Source organism: Perca fluviatilis, chromosome 7 (assembly GCF_010015445.1).
Source record: "Perca fluviatilis chromosome 7, GENO_Pfluv_1.0, whole genome shotgun sequence".
Classification (NCBI taxonomy): Eukaryota; Metazoa; Chordata; class Actinopteri; order Perciformes; family Percidae; genus Perca; species Perca fluviatilis.
The window spans coordinates 30,830,144-30,841,137 of NC_053118.1; the positions used below are offsets into that span (position 1 = coordinate 30,830,144).

Genomic DNA, 10,994 nt, shown 5'->3' on the forward strand with positions numbered 1-10,994 from the left:
ACTCAATTACTTTTTGGGAGAAGTAATTTGTAACTGTAACTAATTACTTTTTTAAAGTAAGATGACCAACACTGATTATAATAGCAGAACATTGTGTTTAGCGGCCAGACTCCGACCTTATCACTCCCCGTAGTATGGGTTTACATGAGATATTGGGGAGTGATGATAAAGTAGCTCCCCCCTGGCCGGAGTCTGCAGGTGGATGCTGGGGTGGTGGGGGGGCAGCAGCATTGACAAGGCAGAGATGGGGAAATTGTGCAGCTTAAATAGACATATTGAGGGGGTGTGTTTGGTAAATGATACAGGGAGTGAGGCATGTCACGTGTGTGTATGCAGTGCAGCTCGAGTTGACTGACCTGAACTAGCTCGCAGGCGTCGCCCCATTTAATGCATTTTCATGTTTTATTAAGTCTCGATAACTTCATTCTCTATCTTCAATTTGGTGGGATTTCCATGCTTTCACACTAAATCTCCAATGTTTGTGACAAAATAACAACTCAAGGTCCACTTGTAAGCTTTTTCAGAGCTTTTTAATCTCATTTTAGGTGATGAAGGCCGTGAGATATTGATCCGAGTTCAGGAATAAACTTTCATGCTCAGAAAAACTAATACTGAACTCCAGTGTTGGGTAAAAAACAACAAAATTGAACCACACCTTCCACAGATTTTCATTCTTTCATTACATTTTAATTTTTTTATCACGTTCATCAAATTTAGCTTAAAGTGCTCATATTATGCTTTTTGGCTTTTTCCCTTTCCTTTATTGTGTTATATGTCTTTTTGTGCACGTTATAGGTTTACAAAGTCAAAAAGCCCAAAGTCCACCCCAAAGGGACTTACCATCTTCCAAAGAAAACACTGTTCACAAACTGTTCCAAACAGCTCTGTTGTAGTCCAGCCTTTACTTCAGAGACAAATGTGCGTCACTTTGTAACACACGTTATAATGCTCGCCTAGCTGCTAGCGTGGCACGCCCTCATACTGACTAGCTAGCAGTGCTTACCTAGCTACTGCACATGTGCGACTCCCAACAAAGATTGAACAGAAGTGAGATGCCTCACTCGGTAGGTAAAACTCAACACACAGGGTGAAAAGAGGAGCTGCAGTAATGTGCAGTGCAACAAAAATATGGTGTTTTTTTTTTAAATTAAACCCTGTAAACCTATTCTGGTACAACCTCTGAATACGATTATGAACCTGAAAATGAGCATAATATAAGCACTTTAATATCTCCAGTTTTTCATTATCAATGCAACATGTACCAGGTATGTTAAGATGTCTGATAACTCCAGGGTCCATTCTTCACAACGAGTACTTTTACTCTTGATGCATACGTACACACTAATGTGTGCTTATTCACCCTATTTACTCATACTAATATGTTTTGATTGCAGGACTGTTAATTGTCATTGAGCATTTGTACATCCTAATTGTTATTGAGCATTTGTACATCCTGAGGATGCCACTTGTACTAGACAAGTATTTCAACACTTCAATCACAATCACGGTTAAGAGAATGGTCTCCATTACTGTGAATTGGCTCAGTGATAAATTGGCTGCAGACTCTGAATTCAGTTTCTTCTTCCAATCACAATCAGACCTAAATAAAGAAATAAGTTGTACACCAGATGACCACTGCGCGATGCTGCGATGATGTTTAGCGCTCCGAAACAGATGTTCTTATTCTGAAATTGTCCCCACAAATAGCTGCTGTGGAATGACTGCAACAGGCACATGCGATGAGTCAATGGCAAGAGAGGCCTGGCCCACACATCTCTAGGAAAAACAAAAGTAAATACTTCACTTTTATTGTCATGTGAGAGCACCACGCCAGTGGAGCGCCTTAGAAACCACCAATTGGAAACAGCACAGGGCTGATTTCAACACTACGGGATCAAAACATCAAAAAAATAAAAGCAGGGAAAACGGTCACAGCCCTCCAAAACATTAGGAATTAAAGAAGCCATTTCGCAAAGCTGTAATGAGAACCAGAGGGATGATTTCTTTTTATCGCTGCACATTTAACAGCAGTGGAACTCTGGGCCAGCATGGCTCTAAAGCGCTGGCAGATACAGTATCAAACCGCCGTCTAGAGACAAATAAAAACAAGGTTTGCCACGTTTCGGTCCCCAGGCAGTGGTAAGGGGTAAATAAAAAGCAAAAGTCATAAAGACGAGAAGAGAAAACCACAAACCGTCCCCCCTTCTCTCACTCTTGTCTTTTCCCTCCAGTCGCCAGAGCGCTGCCATCTGTTGGAAAAAGAACACATGCCGCCTCTCATGTGGAGGCACGTCTTTGTCCCAACTTTAGCAAAGTATGTCCTTCTGCTGGGATCATCCAACCATGCCATCACTCGACATGCCGGGCACTGACGTCAGCCCGCAGGCACCCCTCACCTAGCGCCCGGCCAAATCCACCACTCACAGCTCTGACAGTCAAAACAGGCCGTTCAAACACACCAGGGCTGATGTGTGAGATTACTCTGCAGCAAAGATGAAGAGTGACAAACTGAAATGTGAATTTGTTTGATAGGGTCGTGTTTGGTTAGCTGAGTGACAGGAGATGAAATCTGACGTGTCAGCACGGCTGAAGCCCGTGAGTTTTTTTACTCTGTTACATCACACAGAATTGATTAGTTTCATAAAGTCTTTTTTAATGGGGGGAGAGAAGTATTCAGATCCTCTACTTAAGTCAAAATAGCAATACAATAATCTAAAAACATTTCATTACAGGTATAAGTCCCGCATTAAAAATCGTACTTCTGTAAAAGGACACAGGTACTGTACGTACTTGTATGTTCCATTATATACTACTGTTGTGTTCATAACTACTTTTAATCTACAACAGTACATCACATTTTATTCAAGAGTCTACAGCTAGGAACAGATACGTTTTTTCCAGCTGCTACACAGTCTGCGTAAAGGCAGTTCACGCTGGCTATGAGCATGTAAACTATGGTGCATTTTTACGCTTTTCTTCCATTTTATGCTGCAATGATTGTGTGTTGGGCTCTGAGTGCTGCCAAAACATGAGTGACCTACACTCAATATTGTGCCTGAACGCATCATGTGTAGACACACATGGAGCACTGACGCTGCTAAATGGTAATCGGCCTTTTTTTCGGGAGACATTTTGACTTGCCACAGTAGGAAAAGCACAGGTATAAATAATTAAATGAATGATGGCTGAATCCATTCAGCAGCTTTGATTTTAGCTTCCTGGTATCGAGCATGATGGCTTTCTCTCCCTTGAACTCTTGAACACTATTGAACAGAGCCACCGTTAGTGTTATCAGCAACATCTGTGCTTTCCCTACCATGACAAGTCAAAATTGTCTGCTGTGAGAAAGGCGTATTAGCACTAAACACACTGTACAGCTAAGACTGATGGGAATGTGATTAGTTTTGCAGGTATTTGGTCATTAACCACAGTATTAAACACATTAAAAATGTTGATGAAATGGCATCAATGTCTGTATTGAATTTCATGGCAATCCAACTAATAGTTGTTGAGCTATATCCATCTGGACCAAAGTAGTAGAGAAAAGTCTTTTAAAAAAGCCCTGACTGGGGCGCACTGGTGGTTCACCTGGTTGAGTGTGCACCCATTCAGTCCTTACCACTGGGCCCGGGTTTGAGCCCGACCTGCGACCATTTGCTGCATATCGTTCCTTCTCTCTCAGGGGCATTTCCAGGATTTTTTAAGTTGGGTGGCACAGGGGGGTCAATAATCAGTCAGTTGGGGCCCATTTTTGTCAGAATACAGCATAGAAAAGGGGGGTTGGGGAGGGAATCATATTTCAGGGGGGGCGGGGTGCCACTCCATGCCCCCCTTCTAGCCCTGCCTCTGTTCCCTCTCACCTTTCCTGTCTTCAGCTGTCCTGTCAAATAAAGGCCATGAAAAAAGCCCCCAAAAACTTATCTTTTAAAAAATAAAAGCCTGACTGGTCAAATGACAACTTTTAATAACTTGCAGTTCTACATTTTTCCCTACGGGCATCACTTTTGTGCACCAAAGAAACCAAAGACAGACCAACATTCATGCAGCAAGCATGGCTTAAAATTCTAATTTGTGAAGGAACAAGTAACTACAGCTGTCAATCTAATATAGTGGAGTAAAAAGTACTCAAAAGGGGTGAAGCAGAAGTATACTGTAGTTGTGTAAAGTAGAGGAAAATGAAAGGAGTGTTGTTGGAGTAAATTAACTTACTTTCCCTCACCAGACACATTATCTACTGTGACCCTCTTCTAACCACACATCAGTGGCAGCTTGTCAAACGAGGGCGCTAGGGCGCCGCCCCCATCAAAATTCCAGAAAAATAAATGTATACTTAAACACAAAAATAATATAAAAATAAAATAGTTTACTCATACGATGTGCTGGCTGACAGTAATCGCCTCAGCATTTAATACAAATTGGTTTTAATCAATTAACTATTTTCTATGTAAATACAAGATGTTTCATGCGGTTTCTTGGGCAGGGACGCCGGACAAATAGATGTCTATGTAAGTCTTAAAACTTTAGGCAAGCATGTGACCTAAAGCTGGTCTCTAATTGGTTTCTTAAAGATTCTCCTCCGGGGGCAGGGCGCTGCGTCCCTGGGCGATCCAATCTGAGTGGATCCCGACACCTGTCATTCGACTTCACGCTCTTGGTCACTTAATGCAGGCGATACCGTCGCGCCGCCAAAAACTTGCTAGCTTACAATCACACAAATCACTTTCGTAGAGAAAATGGCAGCAGTTAAACCAAATTCTGTCATTGATTTACAAAAAAAACCTTTCATAAGACGTTTGCTGGAAGAAATAAAGAGGATAGAGGATAGAGGACCGGACCAACCCGATTTACAAATCCAGCAGCAGGCCAGTGACAGTGACTTAGGACGAAGATACACCGGGGCTTGTTATGCGAAACAGAGTTGGCTGGCTGGATGTGATGTTAGCAATACCTTTCCCTGTCTTTTATTTCAAAGTGTCTGCACTGAGGTTTTGTGGACAACAACGGGGGGTAAGAGACCTAAAACATTGGTGGATTTTCTGATTTCTTTCTGTAATTGTAACCTGTACTGGATACAGTATGTTATGTTTGTCTGTTGTTTGCTGAGCTAACAGTGTTATAGCCTACACACTACTGTAGTAGCTGTATGAAAACTGGGACATGTTGGGATTTTCCATGTTGACATGTTGACTGATTTGGGTAGATGCAGAGAAATACATTATATTTTCCTCAGTCTGCAGCTTGGTCTTGTGTAGTGTTTGGTGAACTTATTGTATATTTGCACTTTCTCTGTGTACTTCACTTTCAGTACTCTAATCACTGAGAAGTAGAATTGCTAAAAGTGTTTCAGGTTAGCAACAGCAGTGTGCAACTGGTTCAAAGTCAAATGAAACGTGTGTGTTTCATATGGTAACAAAATGTTTTTTTATAAATTAGTGTATAGTTTTTGCAAAAGTGTTTGATTTTGCAAAGGGTCTGAGGTGTTCTGCTGATTGGGTGTAGTGTCCCTACTTTCAAAATAGTGCTTAAGCAATAAAAAAAAATAAAGTAGTGGTGGTTGTTTTGCCCAGTTTCAAAGTGCTGCTTTCTGTTTATTTGCCCCCCACCCCCCCCCCTCCTCACCAAAAAAAAGCCCCCCCACAATTTTTTATCACCAGACGCCACTGCCTCACATACCTTCCTAAACCTCACCCTGTTTAAGGTACAGTATAATAAGGCAAACAGATTTTCTTTTGTCTCCAGTTGTAAAAATGTAACGTGTAAAATTCGCAGTCCAGCAAACATGCCCAAACATAAAGGCACATTCCAGCCTGCAGCAGCAGATAGTGTTTCAACTATCTTAAGCCTGATCATCTGTCACCACCAGCAAAGGTGCAAAACATAAGGCAGTGCAGGAGAACGACCCCCGGCTGCTAATCTGAGCTATAACCCCCCCGACCTCCGAGCGCCACACAGACTTTAAGATGCTCCGGGACTGAGACAGAAAAAGCCTGTTACAGCAGGCTCTGGCAGAGAAGCTGGCATCCGTAATTATCACCTTGTTAGAAGTGTCAATATTTGACTTCAAGAATGTTAATATTTGAGTTCTGTGGACGGCTTCTAAATTTGACTAGCAGAGTCCGTGGCCCAGGTGGGCTAAAGTCTCTCCAGCAGAGACTGCCATCTACTTTGCATGGAGAGTCGCTCAGGAGAGTCGCTCCACGCTGAAAGGTCAGCAGGTGACAGTCATTAAAATAACTACAAGAAGTCTCTCTGAGCCACCTGGGAGTCAGGCAGCATACAACGGTGGAAAATAGATTTCACAGTTTTGTCTTCAGCCCGGTCTTTGTTTGCTTTTCTGTCAGAAGCATTTATTGGGATGATCCAACCAAAGTAATCGAAACAAATCAAAGCCAAACAAATATAACATTTTAATGATGGTTTAATGTGAGACTTGAGGTTGTAAAGATGTTGGTATATGTAAAACTTTAGCTGCAGATGTTGTATTTCAGGCCACACAGAAAACTGCAAAGAGTGGTTACTTTCTGTCTGCAGCTATGGAACAACAAACCTGAAACCAATAAATACCAAATATTCAAATAAAATATAAAAATAATATGATTATGGCCTGATTTAACTGCAAGTTGGCCTCAGAAAGAATCAGCTGTTGGGTGTCTATTTACCACACATCCCCTCTCTGTGCGTTTTGTATTCCAATATGTTTGAATACTTTTTGCTGCATGACAATTTATTTCAGAATATGCAACATATAAGCACATTACAGAAATAATGAAGTCTAAAGGATTGAGACAGGCAGGATGTTTAATAGCTCACAACTTCACTGTTCTCACTCTCACTTCTGTCATGTGTAATTTCCAGATGCAGCAGACAGCTGTTTTCAGAGAAAAAAAAACTCTAAAAACCCATTCTATGCCACCTGCTCCGCACCAAATGTCAAAGTTGAAAGGAATGAATAATAAAGTGTAAAGTGAATTGCACTGCATTCATCATGTCATAAGAGACTGCAATGACTCCACATGAATGCTAACGTTGCTCCATGTCCGCTGGATGTGTAAACAGTTTGCTAACACATTATCCATTTCAAATTTATAAGGCCATAATATATTAAACTTGTGTGTTTTCTAGCTTCTTTCAGAGTGGCCAAACAAAACTAATGAATGCAGATTTGAAGCCCTTATCATGTTAGTGGATATGAAGCTTTGAGGGTGCATATTCCTAAACTTGATTTAATTAAATTACCACAAACCAGTTGACACACACTGAACCTGGGGCTTTTGGAGATGTTTTTTTGCCTGCTTTGCCCATTAGTGTAATGATGTAGAACTGAGATGAGCTCTGACTTCTGGAAATATTTGAAATAGATCAGAATTGATGAAAGTTTTTACCCACTGGCCTTTGTTTATCCATTCTCTTTGAGGCTGCGTTTAATGATGCAGCACATACAGTGTAAGAGACATTAAAAGCAGCTCAGTGAACAGGATGTGTATGGCTACAGTATCGTGGTGTGTGACTCTGGCTGTCCTCTGCATCGCCCTTCCTGAAAGATTCACTTATCGGGGCTGAAGCGTTTTTTACTCCTGCGGCAGTATGTCGAGAGAGCAGGGGAGTAAAATGATGGCTGGAGGACGCCGACTGGCATTAATAATTAATCACCTTACGCCGCTCTCCTCCACCCTCTGCCTCCTGTTAGTGTCCTGGACCTCCGATAAGATCTGTCCAGAGAGTCTACACCGCCGGAGAGCCTCAAAATTAAAAGCTCGCTCTTGCACAACCCTTCCTTTTCCCTTAGCAAACATAAATCCAATTATTAGATGAATCTGAATTTCACTGAAAGTCATCTGTATGCTGATGACGCCCCAGATGTGATTAACACCTCTGTGTTTTCATGGAGTGTGCTGATCGTATTCAGCGGCCTTTAACATGCTCTGAGATCAGTACTTCCCTTCAAGCGGGGAGGATAAAAATCATTTCACCCCTATTACATTGAACAAAGTGAGCACAAAGGAGAGATTTAAAGCATTCCTTTTTTATTTTTTGTAAAACTACACTTTCACTGATTTTCCAATTAACCTTTACAGGATAAACTCCGTATTCTTATGATATAATCTCACCAGCGTGTGGCATACAGCGTGCGTTTGGCTTCGAGCTACATAACACACCCTGCCTTCATCCCCTTCAGATTAACATACTGTAGCTCTTGCTGCTGTCATGTGTGTAGCTCGCTAATAAACAGAGCTGTCTCTGAATGGGATCCAACAATCACTTCCCGTGCGCTCTGTAATCTGAGGTTAACCAAAAAGACGTTTACGTGCTCTTAAACGCCAACCTCCGGGCCTTTGACTCAACAACCATAATAGCTTGTATGATTGCAGCACACGCTCAGGACTTATTAGCCTGCTGGGTTGCAGTTCTTTTACTGCCTGCTTTGGATCTATGTGGACGGCTTTTAAAGCAAGCGGGACGTTTCCTTCTGATCTGTTTATTCTTTTCCCTTTTGGTGTCTTGTTTCAAAGAGGTCAAGAGTGTCATAATGTATCGCTTGATATTTATCACAAAACATGTTCTGGTTAAATAGCAGCATTGCATTGGTGCTGAACAAGCCGTGTTATTAATCTTTTAAGAGATAAGCATCTTTTTTTCTCTTTGCCGTGTAGTTGTGCACTCAGAATTCATAAATGTTAAAATGATGCACACCCTGTATACGCAAACAGGCAAACAGTGACCTTTCCTGCTCTTGCTGTTTTGTTTTCCACCGAGCGCTGGAGATAAGACGGTATTTTGTCTGACACAAAAAGCAGACAAAACAGGCATCCCCAACAACAGAACCACCTGCCTGAGAAGTTCTGTCTCCACTTTCACTTAACCCATCCGTCCAACCTGCATCGCCTCTTTGCTTTCCCGAAGCTGCACACCTGACCGACATCAGCGGTGGATCTCAGAGAGCCGAAGCTGTCTCTGCACCTGACAGCTTATTCATTTATAAGCTCCCAGCACTCTTCCACCCCCCTCCTCTGTGTACGGCATAACAAGAGAAAATCCTTCTCGCTCTTACAAACCACGGTCTGTAACTTCAGATCGCTTTAATCCTCGGGATTAAAAAAAAAAGAGTCTTTCATTTAACAAATCACCCCCTCTGAATTCAAGATCCCTGTGTAATTATTCCTCCTATGTGACTGTAAGCCAGCCGTGAGAAGAGCACTTGACGAGGAGCCACTCGCGGATTAAGTCTTCCTAAGCCTCCTCCAGTCTCCTCAATAAAAAACTAATGGAAGGGGCCTTCCTTTGATTTCTCTAAATATCCCACACAGAAAATAAAGTGGCTCTCGACGCGTGCATCTCCAATCTTACTTGGATTTCTACGGACAGTCAGCTGGTCAATCAGCCAGAATGAAATCCAAAACTTGTATTCTCAGCAGCCCAACCACCTGGGATTTAGTCCAATAAACCAGAACATGTGCATGGGGAGGGGGCATACCTGGTGAGCAGGTTCATTCAACAGTTTTAGGAACCCTCAGTGTGCAACTGCACTCTCTTTCTTTCTTTTACCTTTTTATTTTCTGCTGTAACAGCAACTGACTCTCCTATCCATCTATTTTATTTTCCAGAACAAGTACCAGGCAGGCTGGAGCCCATTTACATTTAGGAGAGGGGAAACATGCCCTTATACTCTGCATATGACTGTGAAAAAGCACATGCAGTGAACACAGACACACACACACACACACACACACAAACACACACACACGCACGCACTCACACAGAAAACGCACAACCCAGGTCTCCTAGGTGTGTAACTTCACACTCGTTTTTCTGTCATGGAAAACAGAGCTTCTTCTGTTCATGCTTTTAGTATCCGGAAACAAGTAAGAAGACACACATTTAGATGAAAGAATCTGACACACAAGGATGAAATTATGCATGTAAGCGCATATAAATACAAACTCACCAAAAAACATGCTGCTCTCCATAGCTCCTCAGGCTCAGGGGTCTGCTGTATTTCCTCTCTGGTGCCCTGCCAGTGTGTGTGTGTCCATGGACAGCAGCCTGGGCATGTCTCATACACTCCTCAGGGGTGTGTGTGTGTGTGTCTGTGCATGTGTGTTCAATCCAACTGCAGCGTCAATGGCCAGACCGCATGCTGCACTCTGCACGCCGCTGCTGTCTGTGGACCTCCGTATCTCTCTCTCTCTCTCTCTCTCTCTCTCTCTCTCTCTCTCTCTCTCTCTCTCTCTCTTTCCCTCTCTGCGTACTGGTCCTCCCTTGCCTGTCTCGTCCCCTCCTCTTTAGCTCCCCCTCCTCATCTGTCTTCCTCCTCCTCCTCCTCCTCCTCCTCCTCCTCCTCCTCCTCCTCCTCCCTTCTGGCCCCTCCACACACTGGATCCCTTTGCTTCTTGCTTTTCTCTCTCCGGGGTGTCTATCTACATTTTCCAGCAACAGCCTCTTCTCCACAAATGCTCTCTCTCTCTCTCTCTCTCTCTCTCTCTCTCTCTCTAGGTGTCTCATCTTTGTTTTATGTGTCAACCAAGCCTCTCTCTTTCTTACTCTCACTCCTTGCTTTCCACCGCTTGCTCTCCCTCGTTTGATCTTATTCCCCTTTCCCTGCTTCCATCTCGAGCTCGCTTCTTTTTCTTTTTTCTTAATTCCGACTGTTGCCTCGCTCTCCCCTGGTTCTTTTTCTTCCTTATCTCTCTCTCTCTCTCTATCACTCTCTCTCTCTCTGTGTTTCCACATATCTTTGCAGTGTGTTTTTCTCCCTCTCCCTGCCCTACCTCACTTACTCTGTTTGTCTCTTATTGTTTTCTCCCTTTCACTCAGCATGTTTACATGCATACACACACAAAAAAAAACGGTTGCTGGGAGAAAACATCACCCGACTCTGCACATCCCCTCAGCATTTTAGCTACTTTCAGCTCCTTGTTTTGTGTTTTTCAGGCCACAACTTTACTGTTTTGGTTCACTCTCACCGTTCTCATCAGCCTCATTGTCAGCCGCAACAG

At 42.8% G+C, this 10,994-nt stretch overlaps 1 protein-coding gene across 1 annotated transcript in view; it reads right to left on the reverse strand.

Moving 5' to 3' along the window:
- znf385d (zinc finger protein 385D) overlaps positions 1-10,207 on the reverse strand; it is an 87,271-nt gene extending 77,064 nt beyond the window's left edge. The window contains exon 1 of the mRNA XM_039807057.1: positions 9,944-10,207. Coding sequence (XP_039662991.1) covers positions 9,944-9,965 — 22 coding nt within the window. The 5' untranslated portion in view covers positions 9,966-10,207. The remainder of the gene's footprint in view (positions 1-9,943) is intronic.
- Positions 10,208-10,994: the final 787 nt, after the last annotated feature.